Here is a 17,075-nt window from a genome sequence, read left to right as displayed (position 1 = left end):
CACCAAAAAGTGTTGAATAGAAAAGATCCCTTTGATGATAAAAAGTTGTTTCGACAAACATTTGTGATGCAAACTTGCGAGGAAGAAATGGTTTATATTTATTGACACCACATCGGCTCCTGGCCGTCACCTACAGCTTTTGTATGATAACAATCGACTATCTAGAGTTGGGGACTGCAGCTACCAGGCACGACAAACAATATACACGATATAAATGACACACTTGGCATAAGCTAGACAAAAACGCCAGGACGTAAAACTTATCTAATGATTATTCGTCAATTCACCAGTCCTTGTTTGGAAGTCCGCGATCGACTACAGGAGGATACTAACTCTCAGCCGATGGATGCCACCTAACTGTTCTCTTCCAACCATTGTTTGCTGCTTCACGCTCAACCACAGGAGGATATAAAGTCTCCGCGGGCGGATGCCAAGTGGCCCTCCTTATCGATGAGCATCCTGAGGCCTTTGTTGCCAATGTAATCTTTCCACCAGATATAGAGTCAATTGGTATTATGGAAAGTCTTGTTTGTGGAGGTGAGATCCAGGTGAATATTGGGTAGTTGTGTGAGAGTCGATTGTCAATGAGTTCGTTGTTGTTTCAAATCTCTTGATTAAGGTCTGAGCTGGTGAGGGATGAGGATGCACAGATGTATACTGTATGGCCTTGGAAGTCTTCTTTGGCCGGTGATGAGTATGTTTCATCTTGGGTGGATTCGTCGAGGTAGGAACAGGTTTTATGAATATGGTAGGTGGGGGATTGGCTGCCAATGTACGATGATGTGTGTGGAGCCGTCTTGAGTTGATATTGATAGAGGCAGATGTGCTGACGCTTGAAGACTTAAACATTAAAGAATCTATAGCTGCTATAGGACCGATGAACTTTGACTTGCTAATTGATGTTGACACTGAGGTACTGGGCAAACTTCGGATGGACGAATCTATGGCCTTTACACGCCCAGTAGGATTTGGCAAAGTTGGCAAGTCCACGGGTTTGCTATTCATATTTCTGCCCATCAATGGCAACTTCACACCCGTTGTTGAAATTGATTTTTGGGTGTTGGCACAAGTAATGAAGGGCAGGCGCAAGGAGTTGAGGTTCACATCCACAATACTATCACCACAACCAACATTAACTCCTATGTCTAGTCCCGGTATGAGCTGAATATTGATGTCAACTAGTAAAGCATTAGTATTTCTGATCACTAGATAAATAGGGCGAGATCTTACTAAGTTCTCCTTTCTCATTTCTAGGGACAGGTCTCGAAAGTGATGGTTTGGCTAGGCAGAGAATAGCCAATGTGATTGTAGTAGTAAAGCAAAACATGATGTATATTCCGGGTGCTTAAAGAAGAAATTTGCATGGTGTACACCATCATTATATAGACTTCCTAGTTTGCCTCCCAGTTTCATCATGTCACCGCATGCTGATCAATCGGAAACTTGGTGAGTAATTTGGGGCAACTGGAATGCATTGCGCTTGATTATCGACATGGCTTGCACATTGTTCTAGAGAATAAACGCTTCGAAGCATCTGTAGACTCCAAGCGTACTGCTATAGAGAAGCCCAATCGAACTTGTGAAGGATTATTGTAGTTTGAGTGGCGGGAGTGAGGGAGTGAGGGAGTGAGGGAGTGAGGAAAGGGATTGCGGTCGTGTATCATATCCTGTGAGGGCTGACATGAGAGGAATGTGGGTACGGGGTCGTCTCTTTTGATTCGGCCTCTTGCAAAGCTTCTCCAATGGCGTAATTGTTCTATTCTAGGATATCGTATTTCAAGCCTCGCGTCCCAGCTTTTTAGCTAGTTTCTTTTGATCTTCCGGTGACAGACCCTTTTCGTCCGTTTCTTTCAAGGCCTTTCCTATCGCCAATGTAGTCTTAACTGTCTTACTATCCACCCAAACTTTTCCATTCCTTCCCACGGCTATCTCAAACGAAACACCAGCCTCTCCCAATTCCTCAAGTATCGTCAAACCACCTTGATCAGCTGGGCGAGCCATCATCATTCGTCTTGCCATTCCGAGAGAGATATCGAAAAGCATCCCTCCCTCCAATGGTCCCAAACCTTCTGATTTACCCGTTGATGCTGACACACATTCTAATTCAGGATCCATATGTTTGTTTGCAAGAGTAACTCGTGCATATACTAGTGCGCCCTTTTCAAGCTGCGGTCTGGTTTTCTTCGTAGCTCCCTCGAAGGAGAGAACTGGTAGACTGGCATCCGATGTAAAGTCGCTAAGGTTTGCATAAAAGACATCTCCTGCAGATTTTCTAATGGAAGCAATTACGAGATCTCCTACTGTCGGAATGTACTGAAGGAAAGGTTAGCTGTGCCGAAGAATAGAAATTTGTGATTTATCTCTTACTCGACCAGCATTGAATTCAACCCACACTGCATTCTTTCTCGAATCTGTTCGTACTTGACCTGCTACAGTTGAAGTAATTGTATTCGGAGGAATATGTCTTAATCCAGGGCCGAGCTTCAATGGTAAACTTGGGTGAGAAGGTAACAATTCTGAAGCAATATGATCGCCGGGAAGTACGAATGTTTCTGTCGACATTATGGTATGGTGAGCAAACGATTGTTTGGGCGTAATTTTCTATGGCTGAACGGTATCTCAAACTGTAGTTGTCGTCGAGAATTTTCTTGAGTTTGTTTGTGTATTGATTATATTATTCGAGTATATTTATTAACATTTGCTCCAACGACCTTAGACAAAAAGTTCAGATTTCTCAGCCTTGCGTTTGCGCCTACAAAATGTGGGGGGGGGGCTAACCTAAGATATGGCGCTAGTGAAATTCTCGATGCGATTTTGAAAAAGTAAAAAAGTTCTGGGTGGTTTGGATTACATTCAGTATTTACACAGAACTATAACAACCTTTGATTTTGAGTCAAAGTCTTTTTCTAATTCATTCATAGAATTTTCATTTCTCTCTCATAATCCTTCATATATTTAAAAAATGGCAGCTGAAGCCCCCTCATCAAACGGCACTGCTGGTGAGAGAAATGCCATTGGTATCTCTTTCGGAAACTCCAACAGCTCAATCGCCTACACAACTGTCGAGGATAAAGCTGAAGTTATTGCCAATGAGGATGGAGGTGAGTAATCAAACCACACTCGAAAATAGATCCGAACAGGATGGGGAGGCAAACTGATTGATTTCGACCACAGATCGTCAAATTCCTACCATTTTGTCCTATATCCACGGAGACGAATATTATGGTCAACAGGCCAAGCAACAACTTATTAGAAACAGCACAAACACTGTTGCTTATTTCAGAGATTTCCTTGGACAAGAGTATGTCAATATCATAAATGCCCCTTTGGACCCCAGGAGTATTCCAAGGGAAAGTCGACTAACATTTTGCCCCGCCCCTCGCACAGCTTCAAGTCGATAGACCCTACACACAGCCATGCTTCTGCACACCCTTTGGACCACGAGGGCACAATCGCATTCAAAATTCAAGATAAGGAGGAGGGTGAACCATCGACCGTCTCTGTCTCTGAGGTAGCAACTCGAGTTATCCGTCGTCTCGCACAATCCGCATCAGATTACACCGGAAAACAAGTCAACTCGGCTGTCATCACGATTCCAACAAATTTCTCTGACAACCAGAAGGCTGCTTTGATAAAGGCAGCAAACGATGCAGGTGTTGAGGTTTTACAACTCATTAATGAGCCTGTTGCTGCTTTGTTGGCATATGACGCAAGGCCAGAGGCCAAGGTTGCGGATAAGAATGTTATCGTAGCAGACCTCGGAGGAACTCGCTCAGATGTCGCAGTTATCGCATCAAGAGGTGGCATGTACACCATTTTGGCCACTGCACACGATTACGAATTCGCTGGTGTTCACTTGGACCAGGTTCTCATGGATCACTTTTCCAAAGAGTTCATCAAGTGGAACTCTATCGACCCTCGTGAAAACCAACGCAGTTTCGCAAAACTGAAGGCAGAAGCCGAAGCTACTAAGAAAGCACTTAGTATCGGACAAAACTCCAACTTCAGTGTTGAGAGTTTAGCAGAGGGCATTGATTTCTCTTCTACCATTAACAGACTTAGATATGAGACCATTGGACGTAAGGTCTTTGAAGGATTCAATAGATTGATCGAGGGTGTTGTTAAGAAGGCTGGATTGGATGCGTTGGAAATCGATGAGGTCATCCTTTCTGGTGGTACATCGCACACTCCAAAAATCGCATCAAACGTCAAATATATCTACCAAAATGCAACAGTTCTTGCTCCATCTACCAGCCCTACCGCAATCAACCCATCCGAATTGCAAGCCCGTGGAGCTGCTCTTCAAGCCTCTCTCATTCAAGAATTTGATGCTCAAGACATTGAGCAATCTACTCACGCTGCCGTCACTACCGTTCAGCACCTCACAAATGCCATTGGAGTTCTTTCCATCTCAGGAGAGACAGACAATGGGGTTTTCACACCAATTGTTGCTGCCGAAACTGCCGTCCCAGCCCGCCGAACTGTTGAAATTGCTGCTCCTAAAGAAGGTGGTGATGTTTTGATCAAGATTGTCGAGGGTGGATCTCACATCAAGGTCACTAAGCCAGAGCCAAAACCTAAATCCACTGGCGCCAAGGTTGAGGACGCAAACTCTGATGATTCTGAGGATGATGATAGCGAAGAGGAAGAAGAGGAGCAACGTGAGAAAATCTGGAAGGTCGGAAATGTTCTCGCAGAGGCCGCAGTCAAAGGTGTCAAGAAGGGTAGCAAGGTCGAAGTCATGATCAACATTAGCAAGGATTTGTCAGTTACTGTCACTGCACGCGAAGTCGGAGAGAAGGGAGGTGTTAGAGGAAACCTCGCAGCTCCTTCAAGCTAATTCCCCTAAAAGTTCTTACGATGTCAAAATATTAGATCTTTTATAAAACTATAGAAGTATGCGTTATTCTGGCTCTTGAAAATTATAGACAAAATTCATTGACAGAAGTTTTAAATCTTGGGCTCTCGCCTTTTCGGGAACGCTGTTCACAATCTTTCTTGATCATTGCGAAAATTGAGTACATGGTTCTAACACATGCAATGAGCGTAATACTTGTTCTCAGGTCTGATGAAAAATTCTGGTAGTCATGAGGAACAAAACTAGTACGAATGATCCCAAGGTCAAAAAGCAAATTAAAGCAAACACGTCTATGGATATATCAAGTTTAGCCCACGGGACCCGTGTCATGGATAATGGACAGTTGTAGGATATCGAAGTTACTACTGAAAGACTTTTGACCTCTATACTATCCCCTGGAGGTATGCAGGTCGCAGTGCTAGCTATATTTTAGATTTTCATTTCTTACAGAGTTTGGCCATGTTGGAGGATAAAAGATTGGTTTTCTATTCTGGTTGTGAACAGAGAAGATATCAGCATAAAAGTTGATCTTACCCTCCCAAGGACATAACGATATTCCTTCGTACTGATAGAGAAGGTAGGGGTTTTAGGTCATTGAAAATATCAATTCGAGTAGTTCTCAGAATTAGCTAAATCGTCACTGGAACTGATTCTCTTGATTCGCTCAACTATTATAATGTATCTTACAAACTTTTTCGAGCGCTTTGAAGTCCACTTAGCAATTGACTTTGTTTGATTTTGATCGCTTATTTGTCGAATTGAGCTTCATCCTACTGTCAGTCCTAGTATGCCATACAAGTATACAGCTTCGTATTTCATGAGAGCAAATGCTCTTGCTCTTTCGCTGGATTTTCAAATTCAAGTAGTGTTGAAATTATAAGATGCTGTATATCCTATGCCTTTCGTCAACTACGGCTGAGATGGAGAATTGCGGCATCTTGAATGGGTTTATTCCTACGGCTAATACGGTTGCTACTGCCCAAGACGCCCATTTCCAGTGATTGCATTTACTATATTTATCACTACGGGAACTGGCTGGAGACAATTTCCTTAATTGCATGTCATTAGAATATCTCATATAACTTTTCAATATCGACATTCCTCCAAACGTCATCGAAAACCCTCGCATGATGGGTCAAATACCTTCAAAAATGACAAACGGAATTGGCAGACCCACACATGTCACAGGGTGTGACGCCGAATTACTTCGCCAAAGTCGATCTGCAATAGAGCAATTCGCCCAAGACAGAGATGAGAATTACTTTCCACATTCTCTGATCGTTCGAAAAGCAAATCCCCAGCTGGGATATCTCTCCGGAAGACTATTTTTTCGACGACGTTTGACTTTAAATCGCCTAAAGGTGTTTAAGCATCGACCTGCAAGTCTCGTAGGTGCTGTCTGGAAACATATTAATCCAGATTCAAAACTAAGTCCTCTCCAGGAAGAGGCGGTTGAGAAGTGGAAGGTGATAGATATCCTCCATACCCCAAATCAGCTTCGCCTCGTATCAACGAAAATCATCCTGGAAAAGTACTTTCACATATTTGATGATTTGTTTTTCCGAGGTACGTTGAATGAATATGTTACTCTAATCACTTCTTTACCCGGCAATAACCTACCTGGTTGTCAAGGCCACACATCTCAGGAATCTAAGGCCGTTTACAGTAGAGGAAAAAAAGATGTTATCAAATGTCGCTTCCGGCCACGGAGCACGATCACCATCTTTGTTGGACCAGAAATGGAGCCGCTCAATGGAGAAAAGTTGAAAAAGTTATTCGGTATCCTAGTCCACGAGATGTGTCATGCTTTTTTCCACATATATAGTTGTGTTGGACGCTGTTGCAACCATGGATCTTTGGAGCAACTGGGAACACGTGGACACGGAGTTATGTTCCAGGAACTGGCATTTATTATCCAATTAATGGCAGAGAAGAAGGATATCTTAGGATTCAACTTGAACATGGGTAGATATCACAGTCTTCTTCATGAGCTATGCGATAAGCCGGATTGGAAGGGACAGATTGACGTTGCTAGATGGAGATTTAATGAGGCGAAGTTGACGAGGGACTTGATCAGCTTCAGCACTTAAGGATGTGGTTCAGCTCGTGTAAGTATTAAGTCTCTTTTAAAGAATTGTTAATGCAATCTATCTGCATGAATTCCACATATTGTTGTCCTGAAGATGAAATCTAGGGTGATGCATCTATCACACATGAGATTAGAAAACCACTCAATTTAACATATGCTATTCAACAAATCGTGAATTTTGGAATTTTCTTGAAACTTTCTAGCTGTGTCTATTCATTTGCCCATCTGCGCTACTGCGGACAAGTGTTTCCCTGAGCTAGAGATAATTCAAGCACGCTGCGAATTGTACTATTTTGTTCTGTAACTCACGATGAAGGCGTCATTCTACATTCAATGATCCAATAATGAAAGGAAACATTCGCAACAATAAAATGATTTCAATATAGTGGAATCTGATCACCTGACATAGCATAGCATTACTCCCATCAACTACTTTTTAGCCAAGGTTAATAGGACGCTTCTTTATGGACAAAACCGACTTTCTTCAACTGCCTCTCTTATTGCCTTCTGTCAATATCTACAAGAATCTAGTTTTGCACGACTCTATGATAGTCATTTATCGTGATACAGATCTTGACCATGGACCAAATGTTATTATTCATTGCGCCTTTCACGATGCAGGATCGATAACCCTGGAAGTTACATATTTTCAACACAGTTGCCAAAAGGTATAATGTTTCTTTATCTTACTATTCTTTCTTTGTCACATAGGCTATCGCGAGCGCACCACATAACAATAGCGGCTTGTTGAAGTTTCTTGGAACCCTCGTCAATTTCCAACAAAGGATATCCTCACATCCATATTCGGGCACCATTTAAAGAAAGCTTTACGAACAAAAAAAGGTTGTAAATCTTCACGACCACGATTAATCTTTCGACTCCAACGGATTGTCATCACACACACAAAATTCTCCCGGCTCAATATCAACGATTAGTTCAAGTCAACTATAGACTCGCAGGTATTTGCAAATTCTAATACAATACTCAAAACGGCTTTAGCTTCTCTACTTTCTCAATGCCCACCAGAAACCCTCGAGGGTCTTTGATCAAACGCAGGGAACGTACCCCGAGCACAAGTGCTACCGACTCTGATTCTGACTCAGATGTCAACACGTACAGACTTCCTCTTCAACCCCATGGCTCATGGCTGGCAGACTTTCAAGTAACTCAAACGATGTGGCTGGGACTCTCTCTGCTGAGTTTGTTCTTGACCTGGGCATATGTTATACCCTATATCGACGGACGGCTCCGTCACGGAAAACAAATGAGAAGTGCTTATAATGCCAAAATCATCACCCCAAGCAGTGTATCTGCAATTCCATTATTATATAAGAATATCACCTACAATGCTACCAGAAAAGAAGGAGACATATTTCGAGGACGATTGGATACATTCCTAGGCAACACGCTTTTAACCTTCAACAGGTTCATTAACGAGATGCTAGACTACCCGCAAGGGCGCCAATTCCTAAAACTATTTGAGGACGTACAGGCTGACGCTGACAAGCTATATCATGAATATATGATATATTATGATCTGGTTCGTCGACACGTGGAGGACGCAATGATACTCACCAATGCGGTGGTAGAGGATTTGACCGAACTTACTTCTGATGTTAGACCCATCAGAACTTCCAATTTCAGACAATGGATAAGCCACCCCTATTGGGGATCTATATCCAAGCAGCCAGTCAGGTCAAAATTGATCAGAAAATTATTCATTGAATATCTGAGAGGGTTAAGAGATGGATACATGTTGCCTCAGTCAAATGTGTATCTCGGAAAATCCGTGGGGTTACGTAAAGTAATCGAGATAGGCCAATCATTTTTGCCCGAACTTGGAGCGGCCAACGATACCAGTCGAGCGCTACGATCCGCTGTAGAATTTTGCATTTACAAAGTCTTAACAGACCAAAATCTAACGAATCCTGACTTTGTACCTCGCTCAGAGATTTTAAAAATGCTTCCATTTTTACAGCGCTCGAACAAGAAATCTGACAAGGGACATAGTAATGATACAGTCGGTTATATGACCTATTGGCTCGACAATAAATCTGCGGCCGGTGAACACGTGCGCGAAGTGGAGATGTCCAACTCGGTTCACCGATTCCAGCGAAACCTAATCGATATTTCGGAACAGGTTACCAAAATCATCGATGATTGTTTGGATGAGAGGAGTGGAATTCAAGAAGTCTCATCAACGATATGTTACATTGATGCGATAGAGAAGGGACTCAAAGAACTGGCCTTTTCTCATAACTTCCAGTCAATATATCCAGGTCATCCAAATTGTCCCAGGGCAATCTGGGAGGTCAATAAATGTATTTGGAAACGAGATGCTAGGGGACCTCTGAAAGGGTTGAATCATTGTGGACATCTCGAGAGGCTGATAAAGGAAAAAGTGTATTAAGTCTGCTACAGATATTCAAGGAGATCAAAGTGGATTTCTAGACAAGGTCATGAATTCAGACGTTTTGGAGGATTGAAGTCTCTTGCATGCGTCGTTATTTCATTTAACCGATTTCATGCTTTGTTTTCGAGCAGGCTGGTATTTCAATTATGTAAGGATTTCAAACGAGGGTTTGCATCTGGTTAGTCTATTAAATCTTGATGTCTAGTCAACCTTTCTTCGTGAATTGGGACCGCGTGATATTGACCCTCAACTTTGCCGAAATCCCACGTGCACAAGATTAGCAACCATACTATAGTGATATGATTGTAACACTTGACTTCGCCCTCCCAGTTATTGATGGGTAATTTGGTATGATCTTGACTAGGGTGGCTTTGATTTTAGATGACTGATGCCTACATGTTTCATCGCCTAGATACGTGGTTTATAAGTTGATGATGGAATAAGTTCTAGGTTTTAGTTTTGGTTTCAGTCCTTCTTGGAGCTTTGCTTGGTTCGCGAATAGTAGTAGAGAATCACAATGTAGGTAATAATATTCTATAGTAAAATAATAACGCATATAAAGCTTTTAATATAATAAATAATATATATTTTAGAAATGTAAACTTATTACTATATATATTATTTAAATAAATATATATAAAGATATACTAGACAGCGATATACTAACTACAAGATTTGATACACTGAGAGAAATTGAATAGAGTAGGAAGGAATAATAGAGACAGATATAAGAAGCAGGGGGTCGTCAAGGTTATAATAGAATAAATAAAAAGATTAGAAGGTTCTATAATATAACGAAATTTTATAATAACAGACTCAAACAGGCTCCGAGGGAGATAGGTTGTTTATTATTCTTTCCTATCTACTTTATATAATTGAAAACATATAAACACATTATATAGTTAGTATAGCTTAGCTATAGATAGACTAAATCGATTAAGAATTTACTATAACTACTACTATAAAGATATATAATAAGACTGAAATATAAAAACTTGAAAATAAAAAGGTAATATTAAAAATCAAAACTAATTTTAATAAAATTGAAATAATAATAAAATATTATTTAACAGTATAAATCCTATCCTTTATTTATTTCAATTCTTGAATTCTATATCGTTTTCTATTTACTAATTCAAATCTAATTATGGTTTTAAGTATTCTATTCTTTTAATAATTGTAATTTGAAGTTTATTATATTTTATGATAATAATGATTTTTATAGAAAAGAAAAAGTATTTAATAAAAATAAATACATTAAGGATATTAAGTAAATTGAGTATTACTTTGTTTAAATTAAGGTATACTTGTTATTATATAAAATTAATTTATTATTTATAAAAACCTTGAATACATTTAAAAGAGAAAATAATAAGATATTTTGTCTATTCATTTATTGAATAACAAGATATCCTTTTAATTTACAAATATATAATTAATATATTAAAGACGGTTTCTTTAAGTATTAATTGAAATAAATCTTTAAAATTTGATTTATATTATTTCTTCTAAAACCTCTTGATATTATTCTTTTATCTTTTCATCTATAATAAATAAAATTCCTTTTAAGATTCTTTAAAATATAATCATTTTATGTAGAACTTTTTATAATAATAATAATATAATATAGTAATCTATTAGTAAGAAAATAGTGTTTTATGAGTTTTACTTATTTATTGTTAATATAGAAAATCTAAATAAGGTTAGATATAAATAAAATAAGTAAGTAAAGAAATATAAAATAAAAAGATATGAAATAAAGAATATATGAATAAAGAATGTATGAATAAAGAATATGAATTATACCTTTCCTTTTTCAAAATGCTATAGTAAAAACTTTATTATAGAAAATACTTTTTAAAAGTAATATTACTACTTTCTGTAAATTCTATTATATTTTTTAAAGTATTTCAAAAGTAATAAATATCTTGTAATTAATTAAAATCATTATTTAGTAGTTTAAACTTTATAAAAAACTTATTTAAATATTGAATCCATTATTTTTTATAGATATAATATACTTAAGGTATAAATAATATTAAATAAAGATTATGTTACGACGGATAACAAGAACTACAGGATTAGCATCACGTGACCATAAAAGCCGACAATCGAAATCGACTTTCGACTTTCGACTTTCGAAACTCGACCATCGGCTTTCGACAATCGACTCAAGAGTTAACAGAGCAGGAAGGTCTATATAAGGGAACAGGATTTCATTACAATGTAGAGCTTCGTGCTCAAGAACAATCATTAGTTTCATTACTATAGTTACGAGAATTGCAACCAGTTACAACCTTATTGAATTCCTACTTGAAGTCTAGTCTAAACCACCTCGAGAGATCTCTAGACACTTCCACGTGACCCTAGAGGCAGCTCCCGTAACACTTTGAGCACCATTTCTGCTTCAAGTACCAATTCAATACCAACCGACGATATGACACCCATCAGTGCATCCGCGAGCAGTCAGGCACAAGCACCCGACACCAACGATGTCGAGATGACCGACGCTCCCAAGGAAATTACCATCAACGAAACACTCAAGATTGCCTTACCAGACAAATACCAAGGAAGTCGACAGGAACTCGACACCTTCCTCTTACAACTTGAAATCTATTTTAGATTCAACCAAGACAAGTTCACCGAAAAGGAATCTAAGAGTATTTGGGCCGTGTCATACCTCAGAGGTGAGGCAGGCAAATGGATTCAGCCATACTTGCGCGACTATTTCGAGCATGACGATCAGGATCGCATGCAACCCACTCGAACAATCTTCAACAGTTTTGAAGGATTTAAGACAGAGATACGTAGAATCTTCGGGAACTCTAATGAGCTAGAGGTAGCGGAAGATAAGATCTTCAACCTCAAGCAGACAGGATCAGCATTGAAGTATGCTACGGAATTCCGAAGATATGCGGGAACAACCAAGTGGGACGAAACCGCCATCATGAGTCACTATCGTAAAGGACTCAAGCCAGAAGTCAGACTGGAGTTAGAAAGATCTGCCGAGAGTGTAGACTTGAACGACCTAATCCAGGACTCCATCGAGTCAGATGATCGTCTTTACCGATATCGACAAAGTCAAAGATCATACAAACCCCAGGGAAATCAAAAGCAAGGGCGTTACCGCAAGAATGAGGGTAGACCACGTTACAATCCACAGGGATATGGCGACCCTATGGAACTCGACGCTACGCACCACAAGAGCGGGAATGATGATCCGGAAAAGAAACGAAGACGAGAAAATAACTTATGCTTTGAATGTGGAAAAGCAGGGCACCGAGCAGCAGAATGCCGAAGCAAGAGAACAGGGGGCAAGAAGGGTAACTTTAAGAATAAGTTCGGCAAGGGCCAACTTAATGCCACCTTCACGCCACAATTGTGTGCTGTTAGCATGACAGGGCTAGCCACGCCACCACCAGCTTACGAAGAAGAGCTCGAAGAAGAAGAAGAGGTCGAAGGCCTCTCATGGGTAAACAAAGACCCGCAGTTAGGAGAATCATGGTCTATTCGGGAAATTGACCAATGGAACCGTCGTATCTGGAAATTTGGAGATACAGACGAAGGGACTATGAACGAAGACCTCAGCGTAACAGACGCTGAAGAAGGCGAATCGTATGAGGTTCGGTACGTCGATCAGCATCGAATTCTATAGTTTGGAATCACTACAAACACATCATTCGTAGAAAGAATTAGTACCGATCACCTCCAGTGGCCAGACAGGGGAGAGCTATGGGAAGTGTTCTATCACCACACATCTGAAAGAAATGAGAATCAGGTTCTATTTTTATGCAGAAGAGTAGGAGAAGAACACCGGGTCCAGGCTCAGGCCATAATACCACCACCAGTTGTGGGTACGATAATGAAAGTCACTCAAGGGAACTACCGATACACCCTATGGAGGGACTTACTTGATGACAGAGCTAGATCAGGAACAAGCGCTGTCTATCTAGAAGAGGAAGAGCCTCGACGTGTAACATTTGCCGATGAGATCATCCAGAATAGCGAGAATGAGCAAATTACACCACAGCTAAATGCTACAGGACAAGCAGGTCAAATATACTGCAAGGTCAAAATAAACGGACAAATACAGCAAGCCATGATAGATTCAGGGGCTACAGGAAATTTTATTGCACCAGAAGCTGCAAAGTATTTGGGAGTCCCACTCCAGAAGAAACAAAACCCCTACCAATTGCAGTTAGTTGACGGACAGCTAGCAGGATCTGACGGGAACGTTTCACAGGAGACACGACCAGTACGAATGAATATGACCCAACATTCGGAGGTTATACAGCTTGACGTTGTGCCATTGGGCCAACAACAGATCATCTTAGGAATGCCATGGTTGAAGGCACATAATCCCAGAATAGATTGGTCACAAGGAACAGTGACATTTGATCAGTGCAAGGACGGTCATGACGACACGTTCAAGGCGTCCGCGAGACGTAACACGCGCCAAGGAGAGTTGAACGCGAACAACACCGGCGACGTAGGACACCCAGTCCAGGGTCCTCCATTAAGAGCGAAGGCCAGTACACCTCCTCTACAAATGCAGAAGCCGACGGTACGGCAGGAAATCGCAATCGAGGCAAAAAAGAAGCCTACGATACCAGAACAGTACAGAAAATATGAACAGGTTTTTAAGGAACCAGGGATCCACGAGGCTTTACCGGAACACAAGCCGTGGGATCATGAGATAATATTGGAGGAAGGCAAGATGCCTGTGCACACCCCAATTTATTCAATGTCAGCCGATGAGCTAAAGACGCTCAAAGAATATATCGACGACAACTTGGCCAAGGGATGGATCAGAGAATCCACATCCCAAGTGGCAAGTCCAACTATGTGGGTACCCAAGAAGGATGGTACTAAGAGACTAGTTGTGGACTACAGAAAGCTCAACACGCTTACAAAGAAAGATCGATATCCACTTCCATTAGCTACGGAATTAAGAGATCGATTAGGCGGAGCAACAATATTTACCAAGATGGACCTACGAAACGGGTACCACTTGATTAGAATGAAGAAAGGCGAGGAATGGAAAACCGCTTTCAAGACAAGATATGGGCTATACGAGTATCAGGTTATGCCATTCGGGCTAACCAACGCGCCAGCTACTTTCATGAGGTTAATGAATAATGTGCTATCACAATATTTGGATACTTGCTGTATATGCTACTTGGACGACATCCTAGTATATTCAGACAGCGGAGTTCAACACATTAAGGACGTCAACAATGTCCTTGAAAGTTTAGCTAAGGCTGATTTGCTGTGCAAGCCAAGCAAATGCGAATTCCACGTTACAGAAACAGAGTTTTTGGGATTCACCGTATCGAACCAAGGGCTCAAGATGAGCAAGGACAAGGTTAAGGCAGTGCTCGAATGGAAGCAGCCTACCACAGTTAAGGAAGTACAATCTTTTTTAGGATTCGTCAACTTCTATCGAAGATTTATTAAAGGTTATTCAGGGATCACAACACCCTTAACCAATTTAACAAGAAAAGAGCAAGGGAGCTTCGAATGGACCGCCAAGGCGCAGGAGTCATTCGAGACGCTCAAACAAGCAGTGGCCGAGGAGCCAATACTGTTAACATTCGATCCTGAGAAGCCAATCATAGTGGAAACGGATTCCTCAGATTTCGCTATAGGCGCAGTGTTGAGCCAACCAGGTCAAAATGAGAAATAGCAACCAATCGCATTCTACTCTCGAAAACTATCACCAGCCGAGTTGAACTACGAGATATACGACAAGGAGTTACTGGCGATAGTCGATGCATTTAGAGAATGGCGAGTTTATTTAGAAGGATCAAAATACACAGTACAGGTGTATACAGATCACAAGAACTTGGTTTACTTCACCACAACGAAGCAGTTAAACAGACGACAGGTCAGATGGTCGGAGACCATGGCCAATTACAATTTCAAGATTTCATATGTTAAAGGATCAGAAAACGCTAGAGCCGACGCTCTTAGCCGAAAACCAGAATACCAAGAAAATAAGTCGTACGAATCATACGCAATATTCAAGAAAGAAGGCGAATCACTGGTTTACAATGCACCACAGCTTGCAGCTACTCATATATTGGAAGACAACCATCTCAGAAACCAAATCCAATCACATTACGACAAGGATGCTACAGCTATACGCATACGCAAGGCAATAGAACCAGGATTCACAATAGAAAACGAAACCATATACTTTCATGGGAAAGTATACATTCCGAGTCAAATGACTAAGGAATTTGTGACGGAACAACATGGGTTGCCGGCACACGGACATCAAGGAATTGCAAGGACATTTGCAAGAATCCGGGAAATCAGTTACTTCCCACGAATGAGAACGATAGTTGAAGAAGTTGTTGGAAGTTGCGACACCTGCATACGAAACAAGTCATCACGACATGCTCCGTATGGTCAGCTCCAGACCCCAGACATGCCTTCTCAGCCATGGAAGTCCATTACATGGGACTTTGTGGTTAAACTACCACTCTCGAAAGACCCTACTACAGGAATTGAGTACGACGCAATACTCAATGTAGTAGACAGATTGACAAAATTTGCATACATGATACCATTCAAAGAAACATGGACTGCTGAGCAACTAGCATATGTATTCTTTAGGGTCATAGTAAGCATACATGGAGTACCAGATGAGATAATCTCGGACAGAGACAAGCTCTTTACCTCGAAATTCTGGACTACCTTATTAGCACTAATGGGTGTTAAAAGAAAGCTATCAACAGCCTTTCACCCACAAACCGATGGTCAGACAGAGAGGACCAATCAGACAATGGAAGCATATCTTAGATGCTACATAAATTATCGACAGGACAATTGGGTAGAGCTATTACCTATGGCACAATTCGCATATAACACATCGGAAACGGAAACCACAAAGATTACACCAGCACGCGCTAACTTTGGGTTTAATCCTAAAGCATACCAAACACCGATACCACAGGAGGTTAATGCCGAATCAGCAATAATACAAGTCGAACAATTAAAGGATTTACAAGAGCAGCTTGCTCTCGATCTAAGATTCATATCATCCAGAACAGCAGCGTACTACAATACGAAACGTAGTATGGAACCTACGCTTAAAGAGGGGGATAAAGTTTATTTGCTACGACGAAACATTGAAACCAAAAGACCAAGCAATAAACTCGACCACAGGAAACTAGGACCATTCAAGATTGACAAGGTAATAGGAACCGTCAATTATCGGTTGAAACTACCAGACACAATGAATATCCACCCAGTATTCCATATATCTTTACTCGAACCAGCACCACCAGGAGCGCCGATTGCGCCACTCACGGAAATCGAACCAGTTAACCCTAACGCCATATACGATGTCGAAACAATACTAGATTGTAAATACGTCAGAGGCACGGCCAAATACTTAATCAAATGGTTAGATTATCCACATACCGAAAATTCATGGGAACCGAAAGAAGACCTCAGCTGCCCTGAGAAGTTACAGGCGTTCCACCTGAGGTACCCACACCTGCCAACAAAGCCTCGACCTCAGCATCGGACATCACTGGTAAAGAAGAGAAATCAAAAGAGGAAGGGCTAGTAGGGTTCGCCGCTGCCACCGCCGCCGCGTCCGCCTTTTCCTTTTTAACACGTTCATTTTCCAACCTTTCCTCTTCTTCTAGAGCATCGAGCTCATCCAATGTGCGAAGATCACGACGAATCATTTCCCGCTCCCG

At 41.0% G+C, this 17,075-nt stretch overlaps 5 protein-coding genes across 5 annotated transcripts; 3 read left to right on the top strand and 2 right to left on the bottom strand.

Annotated features, from left to right (window-relative positions):
• Nucleotides 1-40: 40 nt before the first annotated feature.
• On the bottom strand, nt 41-1,327 carry EAF01_010991 (uncharacterized protein; the record flags this gene model as incomplete). The annotated part of the gene is made up of 3 exons (XM_038919248.1): nt 41-264; nt 334-1,178; nt 1,231-1,327. 2 exons carry the CDS (start codon nt 1,325-1,327, stop codon nt 514-516), a joined length of 762 nt encoding a protein of 253 aa, XP_038765119.1. The 3' UTR covers nt 41-264; nt 334-513.
• Nucleotides 1,328-1,776: 449 nt separating this feature from the next.
• Nucleotides 1,777-2,562, bottom strand: EAF01_010990 (uncharacterized protein; the record flags this gene model as incomplete). Its single annotated transcript, XM_038919247.1, has 2 exons — nt 1,777-2,313; nt 2,368-2,562. 2 exons carry the CDS (start codon nt 2,560-2,562, stop codon nt 1,777-1,779), a joined length of 732 nt encoding a protein of 243 aa, XP_038765118.1.
• A 400-nt stretch (nt 2,563-2,962) lies between these two features.
• Nucleotides 2,963-4,840, top strand: EAF01_010989 (uncharacterized protein; the record flags this gene model as incomplete). Its single annotated transcript, XM_038919246.1, has 3 exons — nt 2,963-3,101; nt 3,175-3,301; nt 3,388-4,840. 3 exons carry the CDS (start codon nt 2,963-2,965, stop codon nt 4,838-4,840), a joined length of 1,719 nt encoding a protein of 572 aa, XP_038765117.1.
• Nucleotides 4,841-5,988: 1,148 nt separating this feature from the next.
• EAF01_010988 (uncharacterized protein) lies at nt 5,989-6,948 on the top strand (the record flags this gene model as incomplete). The annotated part of the gene is made up of 1 exon (XM_038919245.1): nt 5,989-6,948. The coding sequence occupies one exon, from the start codon at nt 5,989-5,991 to the stop codon at nt 6,946-6,948; it is 960 nt and encodes a 319-aa protein (XP_038765116.1).
• A 1,014-nt stretch (nt 6,949-7,962) lies between these two features.
• Nucleotides 7,963-9,357, top strand: EAF01_010987 (uncharacterized protein; the record flags this gene model as incomplete). Its single annotated transcript, XM_038919244.1, has 1 exon — nt 7,963-9,357. One exon carries the CDS (start codon nt 7,963-7,965, stop codon nt 9,355-9,357), a length of 1,395 nt encoding a protein of 464 aa, XP_038765115.1.
• Between the last annotated feature and the right edge of the window lie 7,718 nt (nt 9,358-17,075).

Source organism: Botrytis porri, assembly GCF_014898465.1.
Source record: "Botrytis porri strain MUCL 3234 chromosome Unknown BPOR_019, whole genome shotgun sequence".
In the NCBI taxonomy this organism is placed as follows: Eukaryota; Fungi; Ascomycota; class Leotiomycetes; order Helotiales; family Sclerotiniaceae; genus Botrytis; species Botrytis porri.
The sequence above is the reverse complement of the archived record's forward strand: the minus strand, read 5'-3'. Positions and strand labels throughout refer to the sequence as shown.